The sequence below is a fragment of the Salmo salar genome, chromosome 02, assembly GCF_965601325.2.
Source record: "Salmo salar chromosome 02, fSalSal1, whole genome shotgun sequence".
NCBI lineage: Eukaryota > Metazoa > Chordata > Actinopteri > Salmoniformes > Salmonidae > Salmo > Salmo salar.
Genome location: NC_138292.1, coordinates 80,166,893 through 80,183,445, shown reverse-complemented (window position 1 = coordinate 80,183,445; position 16,553 = coordinate 80,166,893). Strand labels below are relative to the sequence as shown.

Below are 16,553 nucleotides of genomic sequence, written 5' to 3'. Positions count from 1 at the left end.
TCAAGATGAGTCTAATTAGCTGTCTGACAATTTAGATCAAACCTACACTACTGGGGGGAGAGAGAGGTGGGGAGATACTGTATTGGACACATGAGGGGTGGGGAGGGGGAAGAAGGGGAGAGGTAGACATGATAGAGGGGGGGAGCTGGGAAGAGGGGACAGGCGATCCCAGTAGAGATAGTTCTATAGCACGCTAACTAAACAGAGCATCTGATGCCTATAGTTCTATAGCACGCTAACTAAACAGAGCATCTGATATAGAGGTCGACCGATTAATCGGAATGGCTGATTAATTAGGGCCGATTTCAAGTTTTCATAACAAATCGGTATTTTTGGCCACCGATTTGCCAATTTTTTTTAAATATTTTTTTTTGACCTTTATTTAACTAGGCAAGTCAGTTAAGAACACATTCTTATTTTCAATGACGGCCTAGGAACGGTGGGTTAACTGCCTTGTTCAGGGGCAGAACGACAGATTTTTACCTCGTCAGCTTGGGGATGCAACCTTATGGTTAACTAGTCCAACGCTCTAACCACCTGCTTTACGTTGCACTCCACGAGGACCCTCCCTGTTACGCAAATGCAGTAAGAAGCCAAGGTAAGTTGCTAGCTAGCATTAAACTTATCTTATAAAAAACAATCATAATCACTAGTTAACGACACATGGTTGATGATATTACTAGTTTATCTAGCGTGTCCTGCGTTGCATATAATCGATGTGGTGCGCATTCGCAAAAAAGGACTGTCATTGCTCCAACTTGTACCTAACCATAAACTTCAATGCCTTTCTTAAAATCAATAAACAAGTATATATTTTTAAACCTGCATATTTAGTTAATATTGCCTGCTAACATGAATTTCTTTTAACTAGGGAAAATGTGTCACTTCTCTTGCAAACAGAGTCAGGGTATATGCAGCAGTTTGGGCCGCCTGGCTCGTTGCAAACTGTGTATGGACTATTTCTTCCTAACAAAGACAGACAACTTCGCCAAACGAGGGATGATTTAACAAAAGCGCATTTGCGGGAAAAAAAGCACAATCGTTGTACGACTGTACCTAACCATAAACATCAATGCCTTTCTTAAAATCAATACACAGAAGTATATATTTTTAAACCTGCATATTTAGCTAAAAGAAATTCAGGTTAGCAGGCAATATTAACCAGGTGAAATTGTGTCACTTCTCTTGCGTTCATTGCACGCAGAGTCAGGATATATGCAACAGTTTGGGCCGCCTGGCTCGTTGCGAACTAATTTACCAAAATTTTACGTAATTATGACATAACATTGGAGGTTGTGCAATGTAACAGGAACATTTAGACTTATGGATGCCACTCGTTAGGTAAAATACGGAACGGTTCCGTATTTCACTGAAAGAAACGTGATAGTTTCCGGATTCGACCATATTAATGACCTAAGGCTCGTGTTTCTGTGTGTTATGTTATAAGTAAGTCTATGATTTGATAGAGCAGTCTGAGCAGTCTGCCAGCAGCCCTTCGCAATGCATTGCGCTGTTTATGACTTCAAGCCTATCAACTCCCAAGATTAGGCTGGTGTAACCGATGTGAAATGGCTAGCTAGTTAGCGGGTGCGCGCTAATAGCGTTTCAAACGTCACTCGCTCTGAGACTTGGAGTAGTTGATTCCCTTGCTCTGCATGGGTAACGCTGCTTCGAGGGTGGCTGTTGTCGATGTGTTCCTGGTTCGAGCCCAGGTAGGAGCGAGGAGAGGGACGGAAGCTATACTGTTACACTGGCAATACTAAAGTGCCTATAAGAACATCCAATAGTCAAAGGTATATGAAATACAAATCGTATAGAGAGAAATAGTCCTATAATAACTACAACCTAAAACTTCTTACCTGGGAATATTGAAGACTCATGTTAGAAGGAACCACAAGCTTTCATATGTTCTCATGTTCTGAGCAAGGAACTTAAACGTTAGCTTTCTTACATGGCACATATTGTACTTTTACTTTCTTCTCCAACACTTTGTTTTTGCATTATTTAAACCAAATTGAACATGTTTCATTATTTATTTGAGGCTAAATTGATTTGATTGATGTATTATATTAAGTTAAAATAAGTGTTCATTCAGTATTGTTGTAATCTTCATGATTACAAATAAATTAATACATTTAAATAAAAATAAAAAAATTTAATAAATAAGAATTTTTATTAAATCGGCCGATTAATCGGTATCGCCTTTTTTGGTCCTCCAATAATCGGCATCGAAAAATCATAATCGGTCGACCTCTAATCTGATACCTATAGTTCTATAGCACGCTAACTAAACAGAGCATCTGATACCTATAGTTCTATAGCAAGCTAACTAAACAGAGCATCTGATACCTAAGGTTCTATGGCATGCTAACTAAACAGAGCATCTGATACCTATAGTTCTATAGCACGCTAACTAAACAGAGCATCTGATACCTATAGTTCTATGGCATGCTAACTACACTGAACAAAAATATAACATGTAAAGTGATGGTCCCATGTCTCATGAGCTGAAATAAATGATCCCAGAAATGATCCTTATTTCTCTCATTTTCTATTCAAATATTACATTCCTGTTAGTGAGCATTTGTCCTTTGCCAAGATAATCAATCCATCCACCTGAAAGGTGTGGCATATCAATAAGCTGATTAAACATCATTGATGTGTGTGTTACCTGCTGGTGAGAGTGTAGTTGTGTTGTTTGACAGCGATCTCTCGCTGTTGGATCTGAATCACCTCTCTGGACAGATCCTCTGGTGTCCTGTAGGGGACACAACACAGGGTTAACACACTGCATGTTCATCCAGAGAGCTCAGAGAGACAGACCTCATGTATTAGACATTCTGATAAACCACATGTCAACCTCCTACCCTGCTGAGACAGAGAGAGCAGGGGTGGAGGAGAGAGGAGGACAGAGAGAGCAGGGGTGGAGGAGAGAGGAGGACAGAGAGCAGGGGTGGAGGAGAGAGGAGGACAGAGAGAGCAGGGGTGGAGGAGAGAGGAGGACAGAGAGAGCAGGGGTGGAGGAGAGAGGAGGACAGAGAGAGCAGGGGTGGAGGAGAGAGGAGGACAGAGAGAGCAGGGGTGGAGGAGAGAGGAGGACAGAGAGCAGGGGTGGAGGAGAGAGGAGGACAGAGAGCAGGGGTGGAGGAGAGAGGAGGACAGAGAGCAGGGGTGGAGGAGAGAGGAGGACAGAGAGCAGGGGTGGAGGAGAGAGGAGGACAGAGAGCAGGGGAGGAGGAGAGAGGAGGACAGAGAGAGCAGGGGAGGAGGAGAGAGGACAGTGGGAAGAGAGCAGGGGAGGAGGAGAGAGGAGGACAGTGGGAAGAGAGCAGGGGAGGAGGAGAGAGGAGGACAGAGAGAGCAGGGGAGGAGGAGAGAGGACAGTGGGAAGAGAGCAGGGGAGGAGGAGAGAGGACAGTGGGAAGAGAGCAGGGGTGGAGGAGAGAGGAGGACAGAGGGAGCAGGGGTGGAGGAGAGAGGAGGACAGAGAGAGCAGGGGTGGAGGAGAGAGGAGGACAGAGAGAGCAGGGGTGGAGGAGAGAGGAGGACAGAGAGAGCAGGGGTGGAGGAGAGAGGAGGACAGAGGAGAGCAGGGGTGGAGGAGAGAGGAGGACAGAGAGAGCAGGGGTGGAGGAGAGAGGAGGACAGAGAGAGCAGGGGTGGAGGAGAGAGGAGGACAGAGAGAGCAGGGGTGGAGGAGAGAGGAGGACAGAGAGAGCAGGGGTGGAGGAGAGAGGAGGACAGAGAGAGCAGGGGTGGAGGAGAGAGGAGGACAGAGAGAGCAGGGGTGGAGGAGAGAGGAGGACAGAGAGAGCAGGGGTGGAGGAGAGAGGAGGACAGAGAGAGCAGGGGTGGAGGAGAGAGGAGGACAGAGAGAGCAGGGGTGGAGGAGAGAGGAGGACAGAGAGAGCAGGGGTGGAGGAGAGAGGAGGACAGAGAGAGCAGGGGTGGAGGAGAGAGGAGGACAGAGAGAGCAGGGGTGGAGGAGGACAGTGGGAAGAGAGCAGGGGAGGAGGAGAGAGGAGGACAGTGGGAAGAGAGAGCAGGGGTGGAGCAGAGAGGGAAGAGAGCAATAGAAAAAAGATGAGGACTAATTAGTGTGAGGGAACAGACAGATGGGTAGGTTCTAAAGAGATCACACAGCTTCTCAAAGTGCTTGTCTCCAGTCCTAAAGCTTAACTGATGGACCTAGACGCTACAGTAGCTCAATTAACCAACACTGTCGGTATCCCAAGTAGCACCCTATATCCCTATATAGTGCAGTACTTTTGACCAGGGCCCAGGGCCCATAGGGAATCGGGTGCCATTTGGGATGCAGGCTGAATCTAAACTCTCTGGAAGCTTCTATTCTTTCAAGTCCTTAAAGACTAACTATTAAATGAGTTCCACCAGCTTCCCTTCTCCTCATATTACAGTCTAGAGCAGTGGTTATTAACCTTTTACACCGTGACAGTTTATTAACGTACACTGAACAGAAATATATATAAACGCAACATGTAAAGTGTTGCTCCCATGATTCAGGAGCTGGACTAAAAGATCACAGGAAATGTTCCATACGGACAAAACAAAAAAAAGCTCATTTCTCTGAAATTGTATTATAATCCATCCACCTGACAGGTGTGGCATATCAAGAAGCTGATTAAACAGCATGGTCATTACACAGATGCACCTTGTGCTGGGGACAATAAACGGCCACTAAAATGTGCAGTCGTATCAAACACTGCCACAGACGTCTCAAGCTGAGGGAGCGTGCAATTAGCATGTTGACTACAGGAATGTCCACTAGAGCTGTTGCCAGAAAATTGAATGTTCATTTCTCTACCATAAACCACCCCCAACATCATTTTAGAGAATTTGGCAGAACATCCAACCTGCCTCAACCGCAGACCGTATGTATGACGCTGTGTGGGCGAGCGGTTTGCCGATGTCAACGTTGTGAACAGAGTGCCCCATGCTGGCGGTATGGTATAGGCAGGCATAAGCTACGGACAATGAAAACAATTGCAATTTGAATGCACGAAAATACCCTATCGAGATCGTGATGCCTATTGTGAGGCATCTGTGAACAAGTCGTGTGAAATCCATAGATTACGGCCTAATGCATTTATTTTAATTGACTGATTTCCTCATATGAACTAACTCAAAAATCAATAAAATTATTGCATGTTGTGTTTATATTCAGTATATTTACTGGTGATGACCTCCATCTCATCTGATCCAAACTGCAAAAAAAACTATTTTCTGTGACAAACCTTAAATAGGGTTTATTAACCTAATTCATGATGGTTAATTTGTGTGTACCCCTTTAAGAGCATCCTGCAAATCTGGGCTAGAAAAACCCTGAATATATCTCAGATTAAAAACGGTGGACACGAAGCCACGCACGGTTTGTTTCTGTAGCAGAGGCTGTGGTATAGCTGTGGTATAAGTTCATTAGAGTTACCAGCCTCAGAAATTGCAGCCCAAATAAATGCTTCACATAGTTCAAGTTACAGACACATCTCAACATCAACTGTTCAGAGGAGACTGCGTGATTCAGGCCTTCATGGTCGAATTGCTGCAAAGAAACCACTACTAAAGGACACCAATAAGAAGAAGAGACTTGCTTGGGCCAAGAAACACGAGCAGTGGACATTAGACCAATGAAAAGCTGTATTTTTGGTCTGATGAGTCCAAATTTGCAATTTTTGGTTCCAACCGCCGTGTCTTTGTGAGGCGCAGAGTAGATGAATGGATGATCTCTGTATGTGTGGTTCCCACCGTGAAGCATGGAGGAGGTGTGATGGTGCTTTGCTGGTGACAGTGACATCATTTATTTAGAATTCAAGACACACTTAACCATCATGGCTACCACAGCATTCTGCAGTGATACGCCATCCCATCTGGTTTGCGCTTAGTGGGACTATCATTTCTTTTTGAACAGGACAATCACCCCAAACATACCTCCAGGCTGTGTAAGGGCTATTTGACCAAGGAGAGTAATGGAGTGCTGCATCAGATGACCTGGCCTCCACAATCACTCGACCTCAACCCAATTGAGATGGTTTGGAATAAGTTGTACCGCAGTGTGAAGGAAAAGTACCCAACAAGCGCTCAGCATATGTGGGAACTCCTTCAAGACTGTTGAAAAAGCATTCCTCATGAAGCTGTTTGAGAGAATGCCAAGAGTGTGCAAAGCTGTCATCAAGGCAAAGGGTGGCTACTTTGAAGAACTTAAAATATATTTTGACACTGTTTTGGTTATTACATGATTCCATGTGTGATTTCATAGTTTGATGTCTTCACTATTATACAATGTAGAAAATAGTAATGAGTAGGTGTGTCCAAACTTTTGACTGTTATTTATATATACATACACATACAAAAGTATGTGGACACCCCTTCAAATTAGTGGATTCGGCTATTTCAGCCATACCCGTTGCTGACAGGTGTCTAAAATCAAGCACACAGCCATGCAATCTCCATAGAGAATCATCGGCAGTAGAATGGCCTTACTGAAGAGCTCAGTGACTTTCAACGTGGCACTGTCATAGGATGCCACCGTTCCAACAAGTCAGTTCATAATATTTTTACCCTGCTAGAGTTGCCCCGGGCAACCGTAAGTGCTGTTATTGTGAAGAGTAAACGTCTAATAGCAACAACGGCTCAGCTGCGAAGTGGTTGGCCACACAAGCTCACAGAACGGGACCACCGCGTGCTGAAACGCGTGAAACGAGCAGCCGCACATAAGCCTAAGAACATCAAGCGCAATGTCAAGGTGAGTGATGCCATTTGAGAGTATCGTGTGGGAGAGAGAACGAGAAAACGTGCACCATTTAACATTCAATTTACACAGTTTATTAGGTACAGCCATGTTTCTGAGACACTGGATCTGGAGCACCTGGCAGTGACGACCATGCCACGCTCAGTCTCTCAGGTCACTCGTTTTCCCATCCTAACGTTCAATCAAACAGTAACTGAATGCCTCAATGCCTGCCTGCCTGCTTTCTATAGAGAGCCACGTGACTCACTCTCTGAAGGAGCCATCTATTTTGGTGAACAAAGTGATGTACCTAATAATCTGGCCCCTCAGTGTGCATCAAACACTGGGGTAGTCATGAGAGAAAAATATAGTGTGTGTGTGTTAGATGCAGTGCAGTGTTTGTAATGTGTCTGATGTGCTTCGCTGCTCATATGGAAACATGCAACCATTCTGTCATTACGGGCTTTCAGCCCAGAACACACACACACACACACACACACACACACACACACACACACACACACACACTATAATGCAAACAAATCATAAAACGTCACTCTCTCTTCACAGAGAGAACGAGGCACCAGTATTTTTCATGACTCAAGAGCTCCGCCCAGTGGTGAAATATTATACTACAGACAGAGACATTCCAGCTGACCGTATGTTGAGTCCAGTAGACTGTCCCAGGTTCTCCCAGGCCTGCAGTTTCTGAGACAGTTTCTGAAGGAGAAGAGGAAGGAACAAGATTACACACCAGGGTGTAGGGATTCAAGGTTCCACATTTACAAATTCAACTATTATGCAGATTGTTTCCAACCCTGAGATTTGTTTATTTTTCGCTAATTAAAAAAGAAAGAAGTTACGTTTCCTTTTCAGTTGTGTTTTAGAACAAGCATTAATTAGAACAGACAGCATACTGCAAATGTTTTTCCTCCAGCCCTGTTTCACATTTAAAACACAAACATGTCATTCCACACTAACAGGTCACGCACCTCCTTATCCAGCTCCACGTTCACCATCTCCTCTTTCATCTTCTCCATCCGGTCTACCTTACGTCTCAATCCCTCCGTTTCCTCCTTCAGCAGGATCACGTTCTCCCTCGTCTCCCTGGGATACAGAATGAGGGGAGACAGTGAGAGATGAGAGAGAGAGGTTTAAGAGACATTAATGATAGTTGTCTTCTTTTAAACCTACAAATAACCTCTCTTAGCTGTCCTGCTCCATGTGTTCTAGTAGTGTTACCTGAGGTAAACGTTCTCTTCTCGTAGCTGTCCTGCTCCATGTGTTCTAGTAGTGTTACCTGAGGTAAACGTTCTCTTCTCGTAGCTGTCCTGCTCCATGTGTTCTAGTAGTGTTACCTGAGGTACCGAGGACGTTCTCTTCTCGTAGCTGTCCTGCTCCATGTGTTCTAGTAGTGTTACCTGAGGTAAACATTCTCTTCTCGTAGCTGTCCTGCTCCATGTGTTCTAGTAGTGTTACCTGAAGTAAACATTCTCCTCTCTTAGCTGTCCTGCTCCATGTGTTCTAGTAGTGTTACCTGTAGTGTTACCTGAGGTAAACATTCTCCTCTCTTAGCTGTCCTGCTCCATGTGTTCTAGTAGTGTTACCTGAGGTAAACATTCTCCTCTCGTAGCTGTCCTGCTCCATGTGTTCTAGTAGTGTTACCTGAGGTAAACGTTCTCCTCTCTTAGCTGTCGGAGCTCCTTGTCCATATCCGGGACCCTAGCAACCTCTGACCTCATGTTCTTCACTATGACAACATCCTGTTCCTGCAGAGCCAACTTCCTCTCCAACTCCTGGGGGGGGGGGGGGGGGGGAAGAGAGGAGACACACACACACACCTTTGAGTTGTATTCTCTGCTCATGAAAGAGACTTAATGACCATCTGAAAGGTGAAGATCATGTGGAGTTTGAGTTAATAGCATCTCTTCATTTGATGGCAGGTCATTTAAACCCAGTAAAAATACATGGTGATTACATTGAGAGTTTATAAAGCCTACAGGGGACAGAGGCCTCTCACTGGCTGCTTTTAAAAAATTACCACTTTACTTCCCAAATGACACTTTGAAGAGAACACACATGGATGCCAAGATAAGCAGAAGCAAAAAAATGAACAGAGCAAATGCAGGTAGAACAGCTCAAAACCTCTATAGGCAAATTAAGCACCACAGAATAGACAGACTGATACTTCAGTCCTTTTCCTAGCTCCCCAACTCTAGTCCCCATCTCAACCCCCAGTCCTAATCCTAACCTAGCTCCCCAACTCTAGTCCCCATCTCAACCCCAGTCCTAATCCTAACCTAGTTCCCCCAACTCTAGTCCCCCATCTCAACCCCAGTCCTAACCCTAACCTAGCTCCCCAACTCTCGTCCCAATCTGAATTCAGGTACAATCAGTCTCAATCTTCATACATCAGTCAACCCTAGTCCTAACCTCCTAGTTTTCTAAACCTAGTCCCAATCTGAACTGTATTAATACCAATCTTAATCTAGACATCATTCATTTTAGTCCTACTTTGAACAACAATAATCTTAGCCTCACCTTAATCTTGAGTTCGTGGTCAGAGCAGGTGGACGATGCTGACTGGAGGGCCTGGCACCGCTGAGACACTTCCTGGTACTTCCTGTAAAGAGGACCAGTCATGGGGGGAGGAAATCCAGGCAGGACCAATCAGAGGGAATGAAATACAGGCAGGACCAATCAAAGGGAATGAAATACAGGCAGGACCAATCAGAGGGAAGGGAAACCAGGAAATACCAATCAGAAGAAAGGAAATCCAGGAAGGAAGGAGTGTGTGTTACCTGTGTTGTAGCTCCACTTGTTCCTGTAGTCCCTGGTTCTCCAGTGTCTGCTTAGATATGGTGTTGTCCCGAGTCTGAATCTGCTGCTTCAGGTCACGGATCTCATCCTTTAAACCACTCACCATCTACAGGGACAAATAACACATACTGTAGCCATCAGCTGTGTGGCACTACCGCTGCCTCCTGCGGGGACGCGGGCTGGGATTTAAAGTAAATATATATATGACAAATAATGAGTTACTCCACAGAAAAGTAGCAATTTGACGATGTGAGTGGAGACTAGAGGTCGACCGGTTAATTAGAGCCGATTTCAAGTTTTCATAACAAAATCGGTAATCGGGAATTTTTGGATGCCGATTCTGGCCCATTACATTGCATTCCACGAGACGACTGTGTGGCAGGCTGACCACCTGTTACGCGAGGGCAGCAAAGAGCCAAGGTAAGTTGCTAGCTAGCATTAAACTTATCTTATAAAAATTTTAAAAAAATCAATCTTCACATAATCACTAGTTAACTACACATGGTTGATGATATTACTAGGTTAACTAGCTTGTCCTGCGTTGCATATAAATCAATGCGGTGCCTGTTAATTTATCATTGAATCACAGCCTGCTTCGCCAAACGGGTGATGATTTAACAAAAGCACAATCGTTGCACCAATGTACCTAACCATAAACATCAATGCCTTTCTTCAAATCAATACACAGAAGTATATATTTTTGAAACCTGCATATTTAGTTAAAAGAAATTCATGTTAGCAGGCAATATTAACTAGGGAAATTGTGTCACTTCTCTTGCGTTCATTGCACGCAGAGTCAGGGTATATGCAACAGTTTGGGCCGCCTGGCTCGTTGCGAATTAATTTGCCAGAATTGTACATAATTATGACATAACATTGAAGGTTGTGCAATGTAACAGCAATATTTAGACTTAGGGTTGCCACCCGTTAGATAAAATACGGAACGGTTCCGTATTTCACTGAAAGAATAAACGTTTTGTTTTCGAAATGATAGTTTCCGGATATGACCATATTAATGACCTAAGGCTCGTATTTCTGTTTATTATATTATAATTAAGTCTATGATTTGATAGAGCAGTCTGACTGAGTGGTGGCAGGCAGCAGCAGGCTCGTAAGCATTCATTCAAACTTTACTGTGTTTGCCAGCAGCTCTTAACAATGCTTGAAGCACAGCGCTGTTTATGACTTCAAACCTATCAACTCCTGAGATTAGGCTGGCAATACTAAAGTGCCTATTAGAACATCCAATAGTCAAAGGTATATGAAATACAAATCATATAGAGAGAAATAGTCCTATAATAACTACAACCTAAAACTTCTTACCTGGGAATATTGAAGACTCATGTTAAAAGGAACCACCAGCTTTCATATGTTCTCATGTTCTGAGCAAGGAACTTAAAAGCTTTTTTTACATGCAACATATTGCACTTTTACTTTCTTCTCCAACACTGTGTTTTTGCATTATTTAAAACAAATTGAGCATGTTTCATTATTTATTTGACTAAATAGATTTTATTTATGTATTATATTAAATTAAAATAAAACTATTCATTGTTCATTCAGTATTGTTGTAATTGTCATATTACACACACACAAAAAATATATATTATTCAAAAAAATATTATTTAAAAAATAAATAAATAGGCCGATTAATTGGTATCGGCTTTTTTTGGTCTTCCAATAATCGGTATCAGCGTTGAAAAATCTTAAAATCGGTGAACCTATAGTGGAGACATATCAAGTAGTGGAGTGATCTCATGGTATAATCTGAGCTCTGTTACAGGTGTAGCTGGTTAGAGGAGTGATTTTACGGTATAATCTGAGCTCTGTTACAGGTGTACCTGGTTAGAGGAGTGATTTTACGGTATAATCTGAGCTCTGTTACAGGTGTACCTGGTTAGAGGAGTGATTTTACGGTATAATCTGAGCTCTGTTACAGGTGTACCTGGTTAGAGGAGTGATTTTACGGTATAATCTGAGCTCTGTTACAGGTGTACCTGGTTAGAGGAGTGATTTTACGGTATAATCTGAGCTCTGTTACAGGTGTACCTGGTTAGAGGAGTGATTTTACGGTATAATCTGAGCTCTGTTACAGGTGTACCTGGTTAGAGGAGTGATTTTACGGTATAATCTGAGCTCTGTTACAGGTGTACCTGGTTAGAGGAGTGATTTTACGGTATAATCTGAGCTCTGTTACAGGTGTACCTGGTTAGAGGAGTGATTTTACGGTATAATCTGAGCTCTGTTACAGGTGTACCTGGTTAGAGGAGTGATTTTACAGTATAATCTGAGCTCTGTTACAGGTGTACCTGGTTAGAGGAGTGATTTTACGGTATAATCTGAGCTCTGTTACAGGTGTACCTGGTTAGAGGTGTTGAGCCATCCGTCCCTCTCCTCCACCCTTCTGTTGAGAGACTCCACGGTCCGACGGAGAGCACGGTTTGCCTCTGCCTTTTCCGATAGGCTCTGGCTAGACTCCGCCTCCCTCTCTTCCAGGCGTCTGATTCGTCCCAGCAGGTCCTGGTTACGGTCCACCTCACGCTGGAACAATTAGAACGTGGGCCATAGAAGTCAGAACATGGAATTTAGAACACAGAATAGACCAGGAAACAAACAACATCAAACAAACTGGTGTATGAATTCCCTGCCTCTCAGCACACCATCTCATCCTCACAGCCCTTTCTCAGATACTCTGTTACTGTCTAACACCTGCAGTAGGCTCACCCACTGGAGTCATCAACTGGCCCTAGCCAAACCCATTGGTTGCCACGGGGTCATGGTTGCCAGGGGCCTGTGCGAGGTCAGCCAATCACAAGCAGTCATACTGGGTCCCAGATCCCCAACTCCTGCCTCGCCCTCAGTCACAGAGAACGCAGCAAGCTCCTCTCCATCCCTCACAACACCACCAGGACTCCCTCATATCTCTGGACTGGTGGGATGGTGTGCAGGCATAACGTGAGCTCTGTTCGTAGTCATTCGTTGTTGTTGTTGCATTATCTATGCTGCCTCAGTGTAGCTTGTAACCGTTAAACACGTTCAGAGATGGTCCTTTATCACAGCTCACCTGATATCCCACATTCAGAGATGGTCCTTTATACAGTCCTTTATCACAGCTCACCTGATATCCCACATTCAGAGATGGTCCTTTATACAGTCCTTTATCACAGCCCTCCTGATATCCCACATTCAGAGATGGTCCTTTATACAGTCCTTTATCACAGCCCTCCTGATATCCCATGTTCAGTATATTCATGACCTTTCATCTGTCTTCTACATCCCCGTGGTCCTCCACCTTCTACATCCCCGTGGTCCTCCACCTTCTACATCCCAGTGGTCCTCCACCTTCTACATCCCAGTGGTCCTCCACCTTCTACATCCCCGTGGTCCTCCACCTTCTACATCCCCGTGGTCCTCCACCTTCTACATCCCCGTGGTCCTCCACCTTCTACATCCCCGTGGTCCTCCACCTTCTACATCCCCGTGGTCCTCCACCTTCTACATCCCAGTGGTCCTCCACCATCTACATCCCCGTGGTCCTCCACCTTCTACATCCCCGTGGTCCTCCACCTTCTACATCCCCGTGGTCCTCCACCTTCTACATCCCCGTGGTCCTCCACCTTCTACATCCCCGTGGTCCTCCACCTTCTACATCCCCGTGGTCCTCCACCTTCTACATCCCCGTGGTCCTCCACCTTCTACATCCCCGTGGTCCTCCACCTTCTACATCCCCGTGGTCCTCCACCTTCTACATCCCCGTGGTCCTCCACCATCTACATCCCCGTGGTCCTCCACCTTCTACATCCCCGTGGTCCTCCACCTTCTACATCCCCGTGGTCCTCCACCTTCTACATCCCCGTGGTCCTCCACCTTCTACATCCCCGTGGTCCTCCACCTTCTACATCCCCGTGGTCCTCCACCTTCTACATCCCCGTGGTCCTCCACCTTCTACATCCCCGTGGTCCTCCACCTTCTACATCCCCGTGGTCCTCCACCTTCTACATCCCCGTGGTCCTCCACCTTCTACATCCCCGTGGTCCTCCACCTTCTACATCCCCGTGGTCCTCCACCTTCTACATCCCCGTGGTCCTCCACCTTCTACATCCCCGTGGTCCTCCACCTTCTACATCCCCGTGGTCCTCCACCTTCTACATCCCCGTGGTCCTCCACCTTCTACATCCCCGTGGTCCTCCACCTTCTACATCCCCGTGGTCCTCCACCTTCTACATCCCCGTGGTCCTCCACCTTCTACATCCCCGTGGTCCTCCACCATCTACATCCCCGTGGTCCTCCACCTTCTACATCCCCGTGGTCCTCCACCTTCTACATCCCCGTGGTCCTCCACCTTCTACATCCCCGTGGTCCTCCACCTTCTACATCCCCGTGGTCCTCCACCTTCTACATCCCCGTGGTCCTCCACCTTCTACATCCCCGTGGTCCTCCACCTTCTACATCCCCGTGGTCCTCCACCTTCTACATCCCCGTGGTCCTCCACCTTCTACATCCCCGTGGTCCTCCACCTTCTACATCCCCGTGGTCCTCTACCATCTACAGAACCACTACATCCAGGTGTGTGTGTGTTACATCCAGGTGTGTGTGTGTTACCTCCAGCTGTGTGTGTTACGTACCTCAAAGTCCCTAGCGCTCAGCGTAGCGTTCTTCTCCAGTTCGATGCGTGCTCTCTTGTGACTGATCTCCATCTGTCTCTTCTCCTGGTCCATCTGGATCAGCTGGGTCTTAGACTGAACCTTCTCTGCTGCCTCCAGCAACTACACACAGAGACACACGGTCACTTTCTGTGGCTTACATACACAGGTTTCAGACTGTACCTTCTCTGCTGCAGTCTCTGGTAATTCACAACAATACAATGTGTCTGTCTCAGTCCCACCACCTCTGTCCTCTAAATACTGTTGGTGTAGGATGTGGTGCTGCACCAGGGCAGGTGTGTGCGTCTCTTCTTACATGTCTGTCCTACTCCACCCACCTGTAATCTCTGTAGGTACTGTTGGTGTAGGACGTGGCTGTCCTACTCCACCCACCTGTAATCTCTGTAGGTACTGTTGGTGTAGGACGTGGCTCTGTCCTACTCCACCCACCTGTAATCTCTGCAGGTACTGTTTCTGCAGGACGTGGCTCTGTGTGTGTCTGTCCTACTCCACCCACCTGTAATCTCTGTAGGTACTGTTGGTGTAGGACGTGGCTCTGTGTGTGTGTGTCCTACTCCACCCACCTGTAATCTCTGCAGGTACTGTTTCTGCAGGACGTCGCTCTGCACCGGGGCTGGTTCTCCCTGGTTCCGAGACGTGTCCGGGAGAGAGATGAAACTCTTCAACGACTTAAGAGTGGCGAACACCGTCGTGTCATCCTCAATGTCCATGGTGGTCAACTGTTTACAAGGTTGCTGTAGCTTCTATGAGAGAGAACAACATTTACAGGAGCTACATATGATGTCCATGGTCAAGTGTTTATTTACAAGCATGCTGCACTAGAACATAGAGGGTAACTAGCTGGCAACATTTTCAGTAGCTTCATATTCCTATGTGACATAGGAGGCTATGTCCATGGTCAACGAGCATTCTGGGGCCTCTATCTCTGGTGGGCAAGAAGATGCATGTTAGCTAGCTCCAGAGTGGCACAGCAGTCCAAGGCAATGCATCTCAGTGCTACAGGCGTCACTACAGACCCTGGTTCAATTCCAGGCTGTATCACAACCCGGCCGTGACTGGGAGTCCCATAGGGCAGCGCATAATTGGCCCAGCGTCGTCCGGGTTAGGGTTAAGTTAAATAAAGGTTAAAGAAATAAAAATCTACCTATAAACTAGTCCATTCACATGCACAGCTCGTACTGCTGATCCGACGCATGCGCCTGGAACAAAGCTAGTTTGGGGTTAAATAAAAAGTGTCCGAAAGTCGCGACATGATGTTTGAAATGAGCATACAAAGAAAAGTTGGTCAGTACTTTAGCAAAGTCACTAACATTGCACAATTGGAAAGATTGAGGGTCAAGCCGCATGTGACACCATGGACCAGAGCTACTAACGTGAACTAGTAACCAACTAGCCATGCTAACCTGCAACCAGGGTCATTTTAAAAATGGACGATTCACACGTCGTAGTTGACAATAGTGTTGATGAACATAAATAATGTGATCACAACAACTTCTCTAAGATAGTTAACGTTGGTTATTTAGACGTTTCGAATCCCCTAGTTAGCTAACGTTAGCTAGCAAGCTCAAACGACAAATTGTCGACACATGTTGATCGGATAGACGTCGGCAAATAATCCGACTTTTAAATAATATGGACACGTTATAGAATGTATTATACAGCTTGATCAGATCTTACCTTAGAACTGGCCTTAAAAATTTTTGACTAGTTAGGTAGTTATAGATACTAACAGCTAACGTTAGCTAGCATAACTTTGAACTCCCTCCTTTCCTAGAACAAGATCTGTGTTGTTATCGCGAGAATACCTGCTGCGTTGTAAAGATAGTCAAGGCTGCGCATATTGAGCAATTCACTAAATACTTCCGCGTAAGATCATCTTATATCTTTATACCATTTGGTTTGGAAGTAATGGTGATGTTTATGTAAACTAATCCGTGAAGCGACTTTAATACCTTTTTTTTGCAGTTTAGCAGGGTTCCACTGTTTGAAGAAAGAAACGTATTCTATGGTATTCTTGTCTTCTTCTTTGGAATTGAGTTGGCGGATCTTCTATGTACTGATTGGCATTCCGGCTCTTTTCAGTGATCCGGCTCGTTCGGCTCAGCTCACCAAAAAGAGCCGGCTCTTTTGGCTCCCAAACGGCTCTTTAAAAAAAATATATATTTTGTATGTTTTCAAGTCAAACAGTTTACGATAGTTTGACTATGATTGGTGTTAAAACAATTCTTATTAAATGAAATCATACTCTACCTTAACCACAATGTATTTAAAAATGCATTGGTTTGTTATGAAAAAGAATGCTATTAAACATTTGCATTTAAAGTATA

General features: G+C 45.3%; 1 protein-coding gene across 3 annotated transcripts in view; it reads right to left on the bottom strand.

Moving 5' to 3' along the window:
- mad1l1 (mitotic arrest deficient 1 like 1) overlaps positions 1 to 16,287 on the bottom strand; it is a 103,675-nt gene extending 87,388 nt beyond the window's left edge. Inside the window, exons 1-10 of one of the 3 annotated variants that reach the window (XM_045710464.2) lie at positions 16,179 to 16,287; positions 14,790 to 14,969; positions 14,188 to 14,328; positions 11,924 to 12,103; positions 9,544 to 9,668; positions 9,284 to 9,365; positions 8,408 to 8,538; positions 7,735 to 7,849; positions 7,401 to 7,462; positions 2,672 to 2,758 (exon numbers count right to left, since the gene is read on the bottom strand). In XM_045710464.2, the coding sequence (XP_045566420.1) occupies positions 2,672 to 2,758; positions 7,401 to 7,462; positions 7,735 to 7,849; positions 8,408 to 8,538; positions 9,284 to 9,365; positions 9,544 to 9,668; positions 11,924 to 12,103; positions 14,188 to 14,328; positions 14,790 to 14,936 (1,070 nt within the window). In that variant the 5' untranslated portion in view covers positions 14,937 to 14,969; positions 16,179 to 16,287. Of the gene's footprint in view, positions 1 to 2,671; positions 2,759 to 7,400; positions 7,463 to 7,734; positions 7,850 to 8,407; positions 8,539 to 9,283; positions 9,366 to 9,543; positions 9,669 to 11,923; positions 12,104 to 14,187; positions 14,329 to 14,789; positions 14,970 to 15,903; positions 16,052 to 16,178 lie in introns of those variants that run through there. The other 2 variants (XM_045710460.2, XM_082967446.1) reach the window with 2 other exon arrangements.
- Between the last annotated feature and the right edge of the window lie 266 nt (positions 16,288 to 16,553).